At 40.0% G+C, this 20295-nt stretch overlaps 1 protein-coding gene across 1 annotated transcript; it reads right to left on the minus strand.

The window, feature by feature from the left end:
* Positions 1–16482: 16482 nt before the first annotated feature.
* On the minus strand, positions 16483–20033 carry LOC143565623 (serine/threonine-protein kinase BSK1-like). Its single transcript, XM_077052544.1, has 9 exons — positions 19658–20033; positions 19127–19262; positions 18217–18350; positions 17955–18060; positions 17739–17824; positions 17458–17646; positions 17214–17384; positions 17031–17144; positions 16483–16874 (listed from the first exon to the last, which is right to left on the minus strand). Exons 1-9 carry the CDS (start codon positions 20018–20020, stop codon positions 16617–16619), a joined length of 1557 nt encoding a protein of 518 aa, XP_076908659.1. The 5' UTR covers positions 20021–20033; the 3' UTR covers positions 16483–16616.
* Between the last annotated feature and the right edge of the window lie 262 nt (positions 20034–20295).

The raw sequence follows: 20295 nt of genomic DNA on the forward strand, positions 1-20295 counted from the left end.
GGAGTTTGAAGCCATCATGAAACACAGGTTTGAAATGAGTGCTATGGGTAAACTAACTTTCTTTTTAGGATTGCAGGTTGATCAGAAGAAAGATGGGATGTTCATTCATCAAACTAAGTATGTCCAAGACGTTCTCAAACGCTTCAAGATGGAGGACAGCACACCATTTGATACTCCAGTTTGCGTCAACCATAAACTGGGTGCTGATTTTGACAGCGATGCAGACGTGGACCCCACCCAATATCGGGAAATCATAGGTTCTTTAATGTACTTAACTGCTTCAAGACCTGATATTATGTTTGCAGTTTGTCTTTGTGCTCGCTTTCAGGCAAACCCAAAGGAATCTCACTTGAAGGGTGCAAAGAGGATATTGCGGTATCTCAAAGGCAAACCTAAGCTAGGGTTGTGGTACACGAGAGGAGGAGACTTGGAGCTAGTCGCCTACACGGATTCTGATTATGGAGGATGCAATCAGAGTCGGAAGTCAACAACAGGTGGATGTCAGTTTCTTGGAGGCAGATTAGTGTCATGGCAGTGCAAGAAGCAGACCTCAGTCGCCATTTCAACCTGTGAAGCAGAATACATGGCAACATCGAACTGCTGCTCCCAGGTTCTTTGGATTCAACAGCAATTGCGCGATTATGGTCTGAATTTTACTCATACTCCTATTTGCATTGATAACACTGCTGCTATCTCAGTAACTAACAATCCCGTAAAGCATAGCAAAACTAAACATATTGACATCCGTCATCATTTTATACGGGATTGTGCTGAGAAGAAACTGATTGTGCTCGAAAAGGTTGATACGTTAGATAATTTCGCTGACTTGTTTACTAAAGCGTTTGACAAAACTCGTTTTCAAAACCTTGTTGAGCTGAATGGGATGATCAATCCCGAGTAACCGTGTTTTTCGTTTTTGTTTAAAACAAAAAAAAAACGTCACTATCGCTTAGAATTATGTCGGTTGCCTCAGTTTGAAGGACATATCTTCGGATATGTTTGGTTCTCATTTCTACTTGTAGAATATGAGGATAGCCATTAACCAGATGACTGACAGTGACCGGGGCGGTTTATGATGTGTTTTTATTCTTTCGCTGAAAATTAGTCGTTCATACTTAGTTAGAAGGACACATACTTGTATGTGGTCGGTCCAGCTGATCCATTGGATCTTCAGGATAGCCGTTTACCTGAAGACTTCGACTTGATCGAGGCGATAGAAGTTAAAATTTTTTTTGGGAGATGATATTATTTTTCAAGTCTACTACTTCGTAAGAAGTTCCTTTACCATGTTTAACAGAAAATTGATCCAACCTTGGAAAGTGATAGATATATTGATTATGTGTGCTTAACTAGTGAAGTTATTAGGCCTAAAAGACTTTAGAACAGTCATTGTATGTCATGGTAGCTTTTTATGGTGCGTAAAAGTAGAAGTGATACTAACTAAATCTCCTCGATTTTACGTGGAAACTCCTTAAGAGTTGTGTATGTCTCTGCATATATCTTTCCAAATGATAGGCAGAAAAGCTATTACCCAGTCATACACGAGCCCGTGAGTGTTCTGATCCCGTGAAGATAGCGTGTCAAGAAACTGCAGTGATCCAGATTCGGGACTTGCAGTTGTTTACTACTCTGAAGTTGTGTAAATGTAAGAAAGAGAACGGGAAGAAGAGTCTAAAGATCGAAGAGTATTTACTATTTAATCTTACTATTTAATCAGACACTACGGGTCGAGGTCAACTCGGGGTGACTTGGGGAAAGCCAAATACGCTTTGAGAATAGATAGGAGACATCATAATCTCTGAGATGTTGCCCATTTAAATTTTGAGCTTAATTGAACCTAACCTGTATCACAGAAGCGATGAAAACCATTTTAAGTTATTTACCTGCTTACAACCTGTCTCTTTATGTCATAATACAGCTGAACATGGATCTATGTAACAGTCACTTAATTAGTATGATTCCTGTTCGGATCTTTTCTAAAACATGGTAGTCCCTGTCGAGACTGAAATTTGATCCCGTGTACTTTATTTTAAATTTTTTTTTCTACTTATGTATTTGTATTATTTTATACCTGGTTACTTGGTCTTGATCGTATCATTTAACTCTTTAAAGGATGTTTTAAAACTTAATTGCAAATTGTTCAAATTATAGGGGTTTGTTTTGTAAATTTTAATATCGGCAAGTTATCCCTAACTTCGCCTGCAATCGGCGAAGTTATCCATAACTTCGCCTGTATAACTCTGACCCTAAAGAAGGTTTTGGTCAAAGTTCAGTATTGTTTTTCAAAATCCAGCGAACTTATCTCCAGTAACCCTAGGCGAACTTATAGCATCGATCCATCTGTGTTGTTTTCTCAGTTTCTAATCAAAATTATAGGTGTGTAGTGTCAATATACTCGTATATTCACTGTCATTGATGAAAATCAAAGTGTATTTTGACCCGATTTGTGACCTCGTTCTTTCGGAATCTTAACACCCGATTTTTCAAACTTTTTTCACGTGGTCGTAATCATTGTGATCGTCTAGATCTTCATAATATCATGTGTTTATCACCGAACATTCTCCAAATTGACCCAAATCAGTTCGTCTGAAAGTCTAATCTGTCGCCGATTCATATTCAGCGAAGTTACAGTTTAGGCGAAGTTATCCTTAACTTCGCCTGAGGTTTAACTTCGCCTGATAATTAATTATGTAACAGTTTATGAGGCGAAGTTGTGGTAAGGCGAAGTTATCATTAACTTCGCCTGGCCCTTTTAATTTTAATTAACTGCTAACAGGCGAACTTGTGATTTGCCTCGACGATTCTCTAACTTAGACTGTTTGTTGCAGAAATGGCAGATGTAGCTGGAGCAGGTGGTGCAGGTGGTGATGAATTGGAGACAACAACCGACAGTTTTTCCCGGGGCATAACATGTACATCACATTGGACCCGGATGCAAGTGGTGTTGATGATTTCCGCGAGATCATCACATTTCTACTACGCTCGCGTATATTCCACGCGATTACCACAACACTGCCGATATCTTTGCCAAACATTGAAGATTTCTGGCAGACAGTGGAATATGACTGTCGAGTCGAGCCCCCGGTTATCCGTGCAACGGTCAATAATCAGATAGTACAGTTCTCGTCTGAACAGATCAGGGTGGCGTTACAGTTTGGGGATGAAACAAGAGACGATCCTACCGACTTTGTGGCTCCATTCCGAGATGGTGCGTTTCTGAGGATGGGATATTCTGGTCCTTTGGGGGATACTCAGAGACGCAAGGGGTTCTTGCTAGACCAGTGGCGCTTTCTCATGTGCGTGATGATCGTGTGTATGTCGGGAAGAAAGGCTGGTACAGACGGCATGGGTGCGACCATGCAGTCGGCGATGACTGCTCTGACTTACAATAAGCGTTACAGCTTTAGTCAGATGGTATTCTACGAGATAAATCGTCAGAGAAGAGCGGTGGCGCGTGAGAGATTTCTTATGTATCCAAGATTCATTCAGATGATCTTGAATCACGTTGCTCCAACGTTACCTCAGCGCCGCCCGATCAGATATGTAGAAAGTGTCAGCAAGAGGATCTTCGCCCAGTGCAGATCATCGAGTGTGAGGAGCAAGCCTGAGCTCCGTCCTCGACATACTCCACTATTTGGGTACTTGATCAACCCAGAGTATGTTCCAGCTCGTGGGGACGAGTTTCGGGATCCGGCACCACAACAGGCTGGAGCACCTCAAACTATACCTGCTGCTCCTGTTGTGTCACCGGAGGAGACTGTAGACCTTGATGAAGCGTTTGGCTGTCAAGGCTTTTTTGATATGGAACGTGTTGATCCAGAGGAAAATGTGCAAGTCTCGGTTGCACAGGTTTCTAGTGTGGATGTTGCTAAGGCAGCTACGACGGTGGCTGATTCTGATTCGTCAGCTGATGATGTGGCTGAAGCGAGACAAATTTTGGTAACACAAGAACGGATTCATGGGAAGAGAAAGAGAGTCGATGATGACAGTGAGTCCGATTTTGAGGAAGAAGTACATCAGTTGGTCCGTAGATCAAGAAGGGAACGGACAGGTGCAGGTTCGGGAGCTGGTGAGAGCTCAAGGGTGGTACGTTTCACTCCACCCGCACTGTCCGGTATGACCATGGTTCCTACACCGTTGCAAGTTACAAGGCCAAGCGCCACGGACGTTCCCGTGGTGGCTACTTCATCCTCGTTTGACATCCCACCCACTTCATTCAAGCTTTCGGCTCCGGAGATTGTATCTTTGCCACCTCCAACTCTTACTCCAACGGAGGTCGTGGCAAGATTTATTGAGTCGACAGTTGTAGCTACTGCAGGGTTGTCAGTTACGATACCACCTGCGGTTACGTTTACGCCTACTTCTGAGGTCCCGGTTACATTGGAAATCCCTCCTCAGTACACTCAAGATATATCACATCTGAGGTTTGATTTCGATGTAACCTTATCCGATTCGGAACGAATAGCAGCGCTTGAAAGGGTCGTGGCAGAACAATCAAGGGTAAATCTTATCCAGACCCATGCTATTCAGCGCCTCGTTGCAGAGAATCAGATACAGTCGTCCCTGCTGATCGAACATGGAAAAATAATTGATGCTTTGAAACTGTTCTTGGCATCTCAGGGGGAGACGAGCTGTAAGGGTGATGAGCTGAGGACGAAGAAGCGTAATGATCGAGACGATGATCCCAATGCATCGAAAGGTGCAGGTGGAGAGTTGCCAAGAACTGAACAAGCTCTTGGGACTTCCACATCTCAGTGGGAGTCAACAAGTGCAGTTGGCGGTTCGGGTGATGATGTGGTGGTCGTGGATGCTGAAGAGGTGTTAGATGATGTTTTAGGTGATGATGATGTATTACCAGTTGAAGAGATAGAGAAGATTGGTGCAGAGATTGTTATTGATAATGATATTGAAGAGGGAGAGATTATAGAAGAGAATATTGAGCATGAGATTCCGGATGTTGATAAGGCAGATATGAGTAAAGATATGGGAAGTGATGAGACGGAATAGGAAGAGCAGCCAAGATGGAAAGAAGGCTACGCTCAGTGGTTCGTAAAAACGAAGAAACCGGCGGTCCCTACTATGTTCAAGAAGAGTTACAACATTAGAGGGTATGCTGAATCGAGAAAGGGGATTATTTGCTGGATATATGATGAGCAGTTGAGGCTCTTTGTGATTAAAAGATATGATGGTGTTCAGTACTTCAAGAGGATGTTGAGATCGTTGAATACATTGCCAGAATGTGAAGTGAAGGACTTAGCCAGATTTGGGTTGATAAACAGAAGTGATGATAACATGGCTAGAGTCATTGGAAAGATTGTTTGGAATGAAAGTATAAAAGAGAAGAAGTTCGAGCTGTTGAAACCACAAAAGGGAAAACTTATTGAAGACAAAGATAGAGGATTGAGAGCAGATGGCAAGCCTTGGATGATTATGAAATATAAGCTGATCCGGTGTTTAAAAGAAGTGCCGATGAAACAAATGCCCAAGGATGTGCTCAAAGATCTGAAGTGGTGGTATGTTGATTGTGAAACAGCTGAGGCAGTAATGGAGGACGAAGATGAACAAGAGCTACTGAGAGTGTATGATCCAATGCATCTAGTGAACTTGTCTCAAGCTGATCTGCAGGTGCTGAATGAGAAGAAGATATTTTATATTCCTGCTTGGAAAGACGAAGCGAAGAAATATCAAAGAGTTGTTTCGGTATGTGTACGAGAGGGAGTTCATGCTTGAAGATGAAAGATACAAGATTGTTGAAGATTACCAGACACGTGCTTGAAGTTAAAGATATGAAGCTACTGCCAAGGGGGAGTCTGTTGGTACATGATGTCAGTAGTTCAGTGTCTAGTGTCTGTAATCGAGTTAGTTGGATTTGTGTTTTGGATGTAAGCGAAGTTCTCACAAGTTTGCTGATATAGGCGAACTTGTGGAACAAGCTAAGTTAGGAACAACTTCGCCTAAACATGCTAGGCGAAGTTGTCGTGCTTTATAAGTGTTTAGGTTACGGAAGAAGTTAAGAATTCATTGATCGAGTGGTAACGAGCTGTCCAGTGTTTTGTGATTGATATCACGTGTTTTCGGTTGCAATACAACGTGTCTTTGTTTATTGTAACGTGTGTTTGATCGTGTTAACTCGTATCGTCTTCTACGCCCGTAACGTCTTACGTAGGGATTCCGCACCTACGTAGAACGAGATATTCCGTGTAGATCCGGCTGGGAACCTACACAAGGAAATATGGCACGCTTATCGAGGTAATAATATAAAAGCTAGAGAGATGTTTAGAGAGAGAATTGAGAGCTGAAATGGCGTGTATAAGGGAAATGCCCATGGTCGTTATTTATAGGCAAAAATTTGGATCCCATCGCGTACCGCGATGGGTCCTTTGGCTGTCCCGTCGCGTACCGCGACGTAGGCCTGGCCAGTCACATACTAGACCTGCCACGTGTCGCCACGTAGCAGGCGTTGTGCCACGTGTTGACACGTGGCGGACGTGTTGCCACGTGGTGACACGTGGTGGCAAGCGATGCCACCGTGTGCCACGTGTCACAACGTGTCAGATACCCCATCGCGGTACGCGATGGGGTTCTCTTCTGATCTATCGCGTAGCGATGGGTCAGGAAAATCGGAATTTACATTTTAAATCCTTAGGTTTGGAATTTGGCATTTTTAGTCCCTATACTTTGGAAAGTTGACATTTTGAACTCAGAATTTTCACAATGTTACATCCTCACCACCTTGAAACAAATCTTGTCCTCGAGATTGCTTTACAAGAACAAGTGGGGGTATTTCTTTCTCATTTCCGATTCGAGTTCCCATGTATATTCGGGCCCTCTACGCGAGTCTCATTTTACTTTCACAATTTTCAACGTTTTTCTTTTTAACTTCTTTATTTTCGAATCTTCAATTTGAATTGGACGTTCTACGAATTTTAAGTTCTCATTTTTTTAACGTCTTTTAATGGCATAGCCAAAGATTCATCAGTCAAGCATTTTCGCAGATTCGAAACATGGAACACATCATGTATCCCTTGCATTTCCTCGGGCAGTCGCAATCGGTATGCAACAGTGCCGATTCGTTCCAGTACCTCGAAAGGTCCAACGAATCGAGGACTTAGTTTTCCTTTCTTACCGAAGCGAACTACGCCTTTCCAAGGCGAAACTTTTAATAGCACTTTGTCACCAACATTGAATTCTAACGGCTTACGACGGACATCGGCGTAACTCTTTTGGCGATCACATGCCGTCTTAAGTCATTCTAGAATTTGTAGAATCTTGTCGGTGGTTTCTTGGACTATCTCGGGTCCAGATAATTGATTGTCTCCGGTTTCAGACTAACATACGGGTGTTCTACACTTTCGACCATATAACGCCTCAAATGGTGCGGTTTGAATACTTGCGTGATAACTATTATTGTACGAGAATTCCATTACGGGTAAGTGGTCGTCCCAACTTCCACCTAGATCGATCACATAAGCCCGAAGCATGTCTTCCAACGTTTGAATAGTTCTTTCGCTTTGCCCATTGGTTTGCGGATGATAGGCGGTGCTAAGGTTCAATTTCGTACCAAGAGCTTGTTGGAAGCTTTTCCAGAAATGAGACGTAAAACGACTGTCTTTATCAGAAATTATAGACAGCGGTACTCCATGCAAAGCAACGATGCTGTTCACATAAATATGCGCTAGTCTATCCATTGAGTACGACTCATTGATGGGTATAATGTGTGCGGACTTCGTTAAACGATCCACAATTACCCATATTGCATTGTGTTGTCGAGTCGTCTTCGGGAGTTTGGTAATGAAATCCATGGTAATTAACTCCCACTTCCATACAGGAAGTTCAGGTTGCTGAAGCAATCCTGAAGGCTTTTGGTGTTCAACCTTGACTTTCAAACAAGTTAAACATTTTGCAACATGCGAAGCGACATCCCTTTTCATTCCATTCCACCAATAACTCGCTTTGAGATTATGGTACATTTTGTCGCTTCCGGGATGCATCATATACTTAGATTTGTGAGCTTCGTTTAAAATTTTCTCACGCAAACCTCCAACAATTGGTACTCAAATCCTATTACCGAGTCTAAGGATACCATCATCACCTTTGACTAACGAGTCAATGGTGCCATTACGTTTTTCGTCAGAGATTTGGTTTTCATTGATTGCTTGAGTTTGAGCAGATTTGATTTGTTCAATAAGATCAATTTGGAGTTCTAGACGTAACGCTCGGACTCTCTTTGGCTTCTCGTGCTCCTTACGACTTAAGACGTCAGCTACTACGTTAGCTTTACCTTCGTGATAAACGATCTCATAGTCGTAGTCATTTAGCGTTTCCAACCATCGCCATTGACGCATGTTCAGCTCTTTTTGATCAAAAATATGTTTCAAGCTCTTATGATCAGTGTACACGGTGAATCTTACTCCATAGAGATAGTGCCTCCATATATATTAAGTGCAAAGATTATGGCGCCTAACTCTAGATCGTGAGTTGTATAGTTCTTTTCGTATACTTTGAGTTGACGAGAGGTGTAGGCGATTACTTTCTTGCGTTGCATTAGTACGCATCCCAAACCTGAGTGAGATGCGTCACTAAAGACTACAAAATCCTCAGTACCTTCCGGCAAAGCCAAGATAGGTGCTTGGGTGAGCTTTTGTTTAAGTATATTGAACGCCTCTTGTTGCTTCGTTCCCCATTCATATTTGATGTTCTTAAGAGTTAAGGAAGTTAGGGGAATGGCGATATGAGAAAAGTTTTCGATGAACCTACGGCAGTAACCGGCCAAACCTAAGAAACTTCGGATCTCGGTTGGCGACTTCGGGACCTCCCACTTAGATATAGCTTCAATCTTAGCGGGGTCCACTGGAATACCGTTAACGTTAATGATGTGACCAAGAAATTGCACTTCGTGCAACCAGAACTCGCATTTAGAGAACTTAGCGTATAACTTCTCGGTTCTAAGAATTTCAAGCAAAGTTCGAAGATAAATTTCATGATCGGCCTTGGACTTAGAATAAATAATTATGTCGTCGATGAATACGATAACAAATTTATCCAAGAACGGCTTGCAAATACGATTCATCATGCCCATGAATGCGTCCGGAGCATTAGTAAGTCCAAACGGCATAACCGTGAACTCATAATGTCCATACCTTGTTCGAAAAGCAGTCTTCGGATTGAACTTTGAAGATCGATTTTTGAAAAGAAGCTAGCACCTTGAAGTTGATTAAATAGATCATCGATACGAGGGAGTGGATATCGGTTTTTGATTGTGACTTTGTTTAACGCACGATAATCGATACACATTCGCATGGAACCATCCTTCTTCTTGACGAATAGAATTGGCGCTCCCCATGGTGACGAACTCGGTCGAATGAAGCCTTTTTCAAGAAGCTCTTCGAGTTGTTTCTTTAATTCCTTCATCTCGGTTGGCGCTAAGCGATACGGAGCTTTAGAAATTGGAGCAGTGCCGGGAACAAGATTGATCCTAAACTCTACTTCACGATCAGGTGGGATTCCAGGAAGTTCATCAGGAAAGACATCAGAAAAGTTAGAAACGATAGGAACATCTTTGATTTCTTTTGGCTTGGACTCTTCAGTGATGTAGGCCATGAATACGAGGCATCCTTGATTTAAACATTTGTTAGCCCTAATCATAGAAATTATGCTAACTTGGCCAGCGTCTTTGTCCCCTTTAATTCGAATTGTTCGTTTATCGGGGGCTTGAAGTTCAATGGTTTTGCTATTGCAGATGATACGAGCATAGTTATCGGATAACCAATACATACCAAGTACAATGTCAAAACCAGCCAGACTCATGGGTAACAAATAGATAGGCAAAATATAACTAGCTAAAAGAATTTTTCCGTTTTCAAGGGCTTCGGAGATCTTAACGATTTCGCCACTAGTAGTCTCGACGCTTAGAGTTTTATCTAATTTTGTTAATGGTTCGTTTAATAGACTACAGAAACTATAATCTATAAAACTCAAATTGGCACCCGAATCAAACAAAACTCTAGCATAGGTGTCGTTGACTAGAAACGTACCGGTAATGGTTTCCGGCATGTCAGCGGCCTTCTTTGTGTCGAGTATAAAAACTCGAGCATTTCCCTTCTTATCCTTGCCACTTCCACCCACACCACCAGCAGCAGGTTTGTTCTTTGGGCACTCGAAACTTAAATGGCCTATTTCCTTGCAATTGAAGCAAGTCATCTTCTTCTTCCAACAGTCAGCAGCCGCATGACCCGTACGGTTGCATGACTGGCACACTTTAGGAGGCGGGGGCGGAATTGCATCGACCCTTATGATACCTCCTACAGGTCTTGCATGGCGTAGAGTAGTTTCGGTTTACGCCTTTTCCTTTGAAGTTGGAACTTCCTCCAGTCCTTCCTTGAGCAGTTGTTGTTGTTACCTTCTTATCCTCTTCTTTGTTGCGAACCATGCCGCCCATTAAGTAACCAGCCAATTCCATCGCAAAATCAGCGGTTTGAGGCAAGTGAGACCTCACCATGTCACGGATTTCCCGCGGCAGTCCCCATATATATCTTGTGACCTTGCTGGACTCAGGGTTAACCAGCTGGGGAACTAGACGAAAGTACTCAAGGAATTTAGTACTGTACTCACGAAGATTTGTCCCCACGACCTTATGATTGAGAAATTTCGTTTGGATTTGGTCGGTCTCGTGCATGGGACAAAACTTTCCCATCACCACGGCCTTAAACTCATTCCATGTCAGGCCATACATCACGTCTCTTCCCTTATTCATCAACAACGCATTCCACCATTCGTGCGCTTCTCCTTTGAACATTAGCGCGGAGTATTGAATTTTCTCCTCCTCGAAACACTTGCTTGTTATAACGATTGTTTCCATTTCCTCAAGTCATCTCACGGTTGTGATGGCTCCTTTGTCACCATGGAACTCTTTCGGTCCATAATATTTGAAATCTTTAAACGTACATCCACTTATCTTGAGTTTCTTGAACTCACCTCTAACTCCACCATCGGCATTAGACTCATGCACACTTTCCTCGACACGAGACGGGTTTGGATGAGATTTTTCAGATTTTCGAGAGGGATGAACGGAAGGATTAACAGATCGGGAATGTTTGGATTGTCTAGATTGAGATCTAAACTCGGATTCTTCCCTAACAGCTTTCTTAATCATCATTTGAATTTTATTCATGTATTTTTCAGGAATTTCTTCCTCTCGCTCATTTTCATTCTCGGGGTTTTTCCCCTTGTCTTTCATTTCTTTCTCTTTACGAGCATTCTCGTTGTTGTTACTTTGTTCAGACATATTTCTTTTTCTTTTTCAATTAAGTCTGAAATTTTAACAACATTTCTTTTATTAAACAAACATTTTATTTATTACACATTTATATATATATCACAAGGATATATATATTTCATAATACACATATATATATATATCGTTCCAACGATATATATATATATAGATTATCCTATCATTATTCTAAGAATGTTTTCAACGTTCTTTATTACACATAGTTCACATATTATACAAACTATTTTACACATCACATTCTTCTTTGCCATCTTCAGTCCTTCAAGAACTCCTTCACAACCTTCGTTAGTTTGTTGCACTTACGAAGGAGTGTTTTTCCCACCTTCTTCTTTTTCTTTTCTTCTTCATCTACCCTCTTCCTCCAATCGTCAGTTTCGTGTAAGGCACGATCCAAATGCTCTTCATACGATTGCGGGACTACGCTGGGGTATCCATACTATGGAGGTGGGTCACGGTAACCCAGTGTCACCATCTCGTAGTGATTCCTTGGTTCTGGATACTATTCATAATCCATGTCGGATGAAAGGTAGACGTATGTCTTGGCAGCTCTGTTCTGCTCTCGAATTTCATCGGCTTGTTCTTGAATCGAGGGAATTTCTCCTTGAAATGGTGGGAAGCTTGACGAAGCTTGATTCCTAAGTTTCTCGATGTATTGGGCATATGGATCCACAGAACCATAGCTTGGGTTTTGGGAAGTGAGTGATCCTTCCATTGAGCTTGCCATTTCATTGGGATTTTCAGGATGCTCTTCTTCCGGTTCTTCTTCAGATTCTTCCTCAGGTTCCTCTTCTTCTTCAGGATCCTCCTCCTCTTCTGGTTCCTCTTCCTCTTCCGGTTCCTCCTCTTTTGATTTATCTTCCTCCATGGGTTGTGCACTCTCAATGTTTATTGGGGGCATCTGAAAACTCTCGGAAGGCATCATAATCCTCATTTTGGGCTTTCGGGATGGCCCTTATTTATTATTTGGTTGAGAACTGACTTCATTAAAAGTAGAGCGTCCAGTATATCATCGACACGGATCGGAATGACATTTCATCCAGTCGGAAGATGGGGATCTTGGTTCTTCCTTGATGGTTAAATTGGATAGGAAGGCAATGACGGATGTGGGTTCGGTGGTAGGTATCTAGTCGGGTAGTATTGCGGTATCTCCGAGGGTTGGTAAGTTGAGATCTCCGATGGTTGGTACGTCGGTATTGTTGGTGGATGGTAACTTGAGTGCCTTGGTGGTTCAATACTTGGTTTTGGTGGACTTTCAGGAACATCTATTGGGTAATGCCTACTTCCGGGGTAATATACGGGTTTAGACAAGTAATGTTCCACATCTTGGTCAAAGTACGCCTCATAGTACCCATCACTCATGTTGTCTTCGGGGTAAGGTTCGGCGATTCCGACCTCCTTTGCTTTGCGTACAAAGTTCTTGATGTGAGCTTTAAATGACATCTACATTTTATGGGTGGTTTAGATTGTGGAGTGGGAAAGAAATGTTACCAGCCTATCTTATCCCTAAAACACATAAACAATTATTTCTTATACTTGGATCGAAGCTTGGGTATTGTTTTATGATACCCAATTCGCTAAAATCGATGTCTCTGATACCAACCTGTCACACCCCCATATTAGGCCTAGGAGTGTGATCCAATAATTGGCACCACAAGTGTAAATAGATCACAGTTACGTTATATTAGCGGAAGTTTTATAAAACTTGTGGATTTAAGTTGTAAATATTACATAAACAAAAGTTGGGATTTTAAAAGATTCCCAAACTTAAGTACAAAAGATTACTTGTTTTTACATTACAAAACCACCACATTTATATATTAAAGTTTAATACAAAAAGATCCGAGCCATCGGATTTAATATAGAACTACGACGCTTCCAAGTGCTAATCTTGTTCACCTGCAAAATGTAAGAAAATACGTCAGCAACGAATGCTGGTGAACACGCTGACGCAAAAATAACTTCTTTTACTTTATTACCCCTCGAGACTACGCCTGCCTCGGCCCATCGTGGCTTAGGAATAACAAAGTCAAATAACACATTATAAATACGAGCCTCTACTCTAGGTCACCTCAGCAAACACCGCAGTGTTAGACTTAGTTAAGTACCCGTAAATATACACATAAGGTCGTACTCCCTGCAGGAGAGCGTCCTACGACCAAGGATGGTGCGATGTGCCCATTCATCGCATAGTACCACCTATGTAAGGATCCAGACATACGTATACCACAGCCTGAGGGCTAGGTTCATACTCTTATCTATAACGGTTTTAGGAACACATAGTTCCTTGTAAACAATTTCACATAACATGTTTGACTCATTTGAAAACAAGTTTAATAAAGTTTGGGGGCGTATTCACCTTATCTCTTTAGGATCGGCTTCACTCACCGTCCAAGGGTCTTTCTCTTCTTTATCTCGCACTTATAGTACGAGTATAAACATTTGTTAGTCGGATACACGATCCGGCTTTAGACCTTTAGTCTTGTTTTATACCTCGATGAACCTTTAGTTCATATATCTCTTTTACTTGAAAACCTTTAGTTTAAAAGTAAATTATAAACCTTTAGTTTATATAGAAACCCGATGTTTCATCTTCTCTAAGAAACGTAATCTTTTCTTTTATTATTTAAGAATACTCTTATTACTTAAATAATAATTTCATAACAAAGAATATATATATACTTGTACACAAATATATATTTTATCTATCACAACTTTTCTTTATTCTTTTCTTTGTTATGTTTGTATTTCTTTTATCGAGGCATCGAGTATAACCTCGACTTAAGGCTTAAGCCTTGAATATAATATTATATTATATTTTGTCGTTACGCCTAACCTTATTGACGTATTGGAAACCCTACGAAATCGAGCAGGACTCCAATGCCGCTTCACTTCTTGGTCGTCAAACGATAACGCCAAACTTCAACACTCGTCGACACGCTTTTCGAGATTCATCGCCATTACAACAACGCTTTCTTGATCGTATGTGGGTGGAGGGTGGCAAGAAATTCGAGGAAACGTTGTTACAAAAACGAGGGTTCGGGACACGTTTTACGAGGATATAGGGCACGATTATCGAGGTAATAATATAAAAGCTAGAGAGATGTTTAGAGAGAGAGTTGAGAGCTGAAATGGTGTGCAGAAATGAAGTGCCCATGGTCGCTATTTATAGGCAAAAATTTGGATCACATCGCGTACCGCGATGGGTCCTTTGGCTGGCCCGTCGCGTACCGCGACGTAGGCCTGGCCAGTTACATACTAGACCTGCCACATGGCAGGCGTTGTGCCACGTGGCGGCAGGCGATGCCACCGTGTGCCACGTGGCACACGTGTCACAACATGTCAGATACCCCATCGCGGTACGCGATGGGGTTTTCTTCTGATTCATCGCGTAGCGCGATGGATCAGAAAAATCATAATTTACATTTTAAACCCTAAGGTTTGGAATTTGGCATTTTTAGTTCCTATACTTTGAAAAGTTGACATTTTGAACTCGGAATTTTCACGATGTTACACTGGTTTTGATAATTTTAAATTAAATCGTGAGCCAAACCTTTTGTAACAGTTTTTTTTGTCGTCGAAAACCAAGACAAAACATTTGAAAGTTGAAAACAACTGGCCAAAAGTTAAAGAAAAAGATCAACCGTCAAATCAAAAGATGAACGGTTTTATGGTTTCAAACTGAACAATAAACACTCATAAACTTATTAAGTAGTCTACGTTTCCCGCTGCATGGCGCGGGTACCCGTCTAGTATATATAGTATAGATTAAGAATTACAAATGGGCTTTTAAAGTACCTTTTATATGCTTTCTACATTAAGCTAGAACGTGGGCAATGGCCTGTTTCTGGCTGGTGTTGAAGGCCCACGTGGTAGCTGGTTTTTTAACGTTGGTGTATTGGTGTTCATTTTGGAGGCAGCTTTACGGTTTTCGTTTCGGCCATGAACGATGGTCATGGTGGGGCAGTGGGCCTGTGGCAGGTGGGTGGGGGTTGGTATTATTTGTTTGTTTTTTAAAAAGTAAACCAATTATATATTAAAAAATTACTGCTTTTATATAAAAATATTATATAGAATAATAATTACTTTTATTATTTGAAAAGTTTGAACATAAAATATTATAAACTTAATAGACTATTCATTATAACGTTTAATATTTAATTTTAAACTTTATATTTTAACTTAAAAATTTTGAATATTTAAAAAATTTACCATAAGTTAAAAGGACGAATAATATAAAATAAATGTAATTATTTGGTAGGTATAAAGTGTTTTTAAGTTTACCCGGTAGGTTTCACTTGTTTTTTAGGAGTGAATGTTTATTGATCGTGAGAATTAACTATACATGTTTTTATATATTTTTGAATTCCATGTTATGGTTGGTCAGCCTGGTCTTAGAACATTCTCAGTCCATCCATCAAACTCTGTGAGCGGAGTTTTTAAAATTTGGGGATGGTTTAGGGTGTCGGGGGGAGAAAGAAAATGCAATGATATTTCTGTATATTTAAAAAGTTTCGGTACCTTACAAATTTTTTAATATTCTTTGAAATTGGTTATGAGTAAAGGAGACAGAAAATGTAATGAAAAATGTCTAAAAAGACATAATTTCATTGAAAATGAAAGAAAATGTATTGATTTTTAGTGTAATTTTAAATTTAGTGATAGTGAAAGAGATGAGATTGCTTAAGCTAGTCCTTATTTTTGGGAAGCATGGCCAGCTCGCCCGACCTTAGAAAAACCGGCTTACAAGTAGATAAGATCTTTTCAGGGCAAAACAAGATTCAGTTTGAACTAAATAAGCAAGATACCGACTCACGGTCAATCCAAGAACAGCCTGAATAAGCATATTGATTCGGTTCTTGGTCTTGATTTGAGGGTGAATCCGGTTTCGTTCTGTTCGGTCCCCCGAAATTTTATAAACGTTAACAAAAAAGATTCATGTTCAGCCCTAGCTAAACCATAGATCCACCCTATCTCAAGCCGCTCAGTTAGGTATCGGCCGGAATTTTCAGAAATTTTGGCTCGGTTACGCTATCTGTTTGATTTTTCAGAAATTTCGGGGGGTTGAAGTCTGATTCGGTTTCAACCCAATGCACACCCTAGACCTTTTATTGATTTTGCTTGATGCACAACCCAACATGAAATTGTAACGCTAATGTACACACAAAATGCTTCAAAAAATTTAAAAACTATAATCAACAAGCTTTGCATTTATCATATATAACAACTTTTCTGTATATATAAATTCACTCAAAAATTTGATGTCAACCATATTTGACAACAAATTATTTACTAGTTTCCATGAAAATGTACCAACTGTATTAAATCATGTGCCTCTTCGATCCCGTTTCTGTCGCTTCTCTTCAAGCCCTGCAGCCTCGTTTAACATATCGAGAGCATCTTGATGCATGTCCAACTTCCCAAGAGCCACCGATTGCATGTAGAACGCGGTCGGCCAATCCGCATGCACAATTTGTGCTTGCATAGCATCCCGAAGGGCCGCATCAGGTTGATCACACATCAAATAACATAAACTCCGCCTCGCTAACACGGTTGGTGATATCATCGTTCCCACATCTATGAACTGCATATTATTGTAAGAATGCTTCAATAATAATATGAAGAATGTTACCATTGATATTTTATCAATTAGTTACTGAAGTTATTAGAGTTAACTTATACAACTGATTATTACAACTTCAAACACATGACACTATTATACGAAATGAAATTAAAGTACCTGTGAATAAAAGTCGATGGCAGCTTTAAATTCTTTCTCACGGAACGCATGGTCACCACGTTTCCTAGCCTCCAACATATCTCTCATCTGTTGAGTCCATTCTTGGAATGACAACTGAAAATGAACAATATTAATCCGGAATCTATGTATCACTAACATAACAAAAGGTACAAGTCAAACTACCTCATTGGTCCCGGTTCCTTCATCATCACGATAGTGTGTATTAAGCAAGATCCCGTGAATAGCAGTAAGATCTTTACGGGAACAAGCGTCTCCCAATGCAGAAAGCGGACGCTGTGGAGATAATGGTGCTTCCTCTTGTTTTGAAATCCCGAGCATCACATAAGATGGAACCTAAAAGAATCAAAAGTTAGATTCTTGGTGGGTCTCTCACGGTTTGCAAGTCTGCTGAGAAAGAGATTCTTACATCACATTTGGTTTGAAGTGGAGCAAGTGTTGCGACAAGGTGTTTAATAGTAGGTCTATCTTTCGGTTCATACTGCAAACATTTAGAGGCGAGGTCAACGAGTATTGTTGCTTCGTCCGTCGAAAAGTTCCCTTCTAAGTGCGACTCCATTAAAAGAATGATATTTTTGCCACGGATCAAATCAAGCGCCTATAGTTATTAATGAATATTTTATTTGCAATTAAATAAACAGATCCAGATTAAAACAAAAGGTTAACACGGAGTTTGAAAAAAATGATTACATGACTTGGAGGGATGTGTTTCCCGCTTAGAAGATCTAAAAGAACCGTCCCGAAGCTATAAACAACACTTTCCGCAGTTACTCTTCCTGCAGTAGGAAGAATATAGTGACGTGCTTAGCAAATAACACAAAAAAATTGTATAACAAAGGCTCATTAATATAACCTTTGGGAGTGCAGTATAACTTTTATTGTATTTTGAAGGAAATAAGTGATTACCATGTTTGAGATATTCAGGAGGCGTATATGCAAGATTCGTGCTATAACTTTGCCCATCCCTACTATTTCTCATAAATCCAAAACATGAAAGCCGGGGATCTCCCTCCTACAAAGTCCATCAAACCGTTGTCATATTAGCTTTAAAACCCTATCACCAAAACCGACCATAAAGATATACATGTATATATCTCTTGAAATGAATGGAACTTGCAACTGATATAGGAGGGGATATATATAAGGTTATTTTAAATTAACGATGCACCTCATCAAAGAGGATCCTGTATGCATTGAGGTCATGGTACACTTCACGACCTTTGGAGCTACAATAGTTTAAGGCCTCAGATATGTATTGAGCAACCCTTATTCGCATAGCCCACTCAATGGTTTGGTTTTCCCCTGAAAATGTTGAATATTCTTCATTATCCATCTCATGCACACCATAATCTATGTACCCAAAACCACAACTTCTATTCTTTCTAGATGATATAAAATCAAACACACAACACAGTTTTTCTGAATGACCAAAATCATTATCACCTAAGTTAAAGAGCAATAAATGCATAAATCAGGAAAAAAAAAGGGTAGAAAAAAGTGTGCCTACGTGGAAGCACTTTTTCCATGTTAAAGCCCTTTAAAGTAGGGGTGCGAATTTCTGACATGAAACGAAAACCCGATACGAACCTAACACGAAAATCTTGGTTTTGGGTTTGGTATAAACGGAGACAGGTGAGTCAGATAGAAGCCGTAGAGTTAAACAGGTCCGGTTTGGGTCGAACCGGCAGGTTCACGTGTTGGCACGTTTAACCCATTTATTTTTTATTTTATTTTTTATAAATAGTGTATTATGTAATAAATTAAATTGATTGTGTATCTTATGATAAAATGTAAAACAACAAAGAAAATTAAAATAATATTATATAACTGAAATGTAAGTATTTTATATAAATTTGTACTTTTTGTTGTACAAAAGTAAATTTGAAGTATTAATTTGTGAAAAAAAATACAATAAAATATAAAAAACTTTCAGGTCAAACGAGTCGTGTTGAGGTTCACGTGTCTTACACGATTCGGGTTCAGGTTCAGGTTCGTGTCAGGTTGAACCAGGGAAGACGACCCGTTTAACACCCTTACTTAAAAGCCCCTTCTACCAAGCCCACAACACATAGCCTTACAATGAAATAGGTGTTTAGCAAGAGTGTCATTAGGCATGTACTCAGCAACAAGCAACCTCTCTTCACCGTCACAACAATACCCAATCAAATTCGCAAGCCGTTTGTGACGCAACTTTCCAACACCCATTGCTTCTTCCTACAAGATCAAACAACCATCTTCAATTTTTCACATTTCAACAAAATATTATCCTACACGGACACGTGTGTAGTGTATGTGTGTAAATCAGATATGAAACCAATAAAAGAAATAACTTAACTTCTAAAACCAATATCAATTCTTGATTTGCATATTTATTTTTTACCAATTTAATACCATTAAGTCTATATTAGCAAATACCCTAACAACTTGATGTTATTAATTAATGATTTTAGCAATTTCTTCAACATAAAACCAGTCAATTAGACTAAAAATACTACAAAAATAATAAACAACAATGAATTCACAAAACATGTAATTAAGAATTAATAATTACAATATATTAATTTGAGGTTTCCAATAAAATCAAACACAAATAAATTGAATAATATTACCACAAACTGTTTAGCATCCGGCCAAGCCACTTTAGAAAACTTTTTAACGGCGATGAAGCGTCGATTCTTCAAGCGTCCTTTATACACAACATTTGGCGCCTTTTCACCACTTTCGGACACAATCAACTCCGTACTAAAGTTATCAGTCGCACTTTTAAGATCACCAAAAGAAAACTCACAGAACGGAGGAGCACCGGCGGCGGCAGCGGTGGCTTGCGGTGAAACCTGGCCGGAAGCGGAAAACTTCTGTGGGTTATTATTAGACGGTGAGTTTTGGTGATTGGAGCTAAAGCGGTTTTGAAACTGATATCTTTCTCTTTCTGGGTTTGTTTTTGACTTTGGAGCTGATGCACAAAGACCCATGATGGAATTGAATTTGGGTTCACAGCTGAAGAAAATAAAGAAGTATTGTATTGTGGAGAGAGAGAGAGAAGACAGAGAGAATAACTATTTATGTTCTAATTTCTATCGCTTCTTCTATTTGTTTTTGTTTTTGTTTTTGTTTTTGTTTTGTTTCTTCATAATTCATGAGAGGAGATAAAAAGGGTTACAGTTGTTGGATTCTTTCTTTACAATATTAATTCAACTCAACTTTGTTTCTATGTCGTTTAGACCAATCATGTTTGGTAGGAATGTTA

The sequence above is a fragment of the Bidens hawaiensis genome, unplaced genomic scaffold (assembly GCF_021521415.1).
Source record: "Bidens hawaiensis isolate Kalapana, Puna unplaced genomic scaffold, B.hawaiensis_p1.1 tig00022490_1, whole genome shotgun sequence".
NCBI lineage: Eukaryota > Viridiplantae > Streptophyta > Magnoliopsida > Asterales > Asteraceae > Bidens > Bidens hawaiensis.

Excerpts from the sequence above, each read along its gene's own strand:
- LOC143565623 (XM_077052544.1), bottom strand. The coding sequence starts at position 20,020 with ATGGGTCTTTGTGCATCAGCTCCAAAGTCAAAAACAAACCCAGAAAGA. Across the intron at positions 19,263-19,657 it reads CGGATGCTAAACAGTTTGTG|GAAGAAGCAATGGGTGTTGG; the intron begins GTAATATTATTC and ends TTGATCTTGTAG. Across the intron at positions 18,351-19,126 it reads TGCTAAACACCTATTTCATT|GGGAAAACCAAACCATTGAG; the intron begins GTAAGGCTATGT and ends CAACATTTTCAG.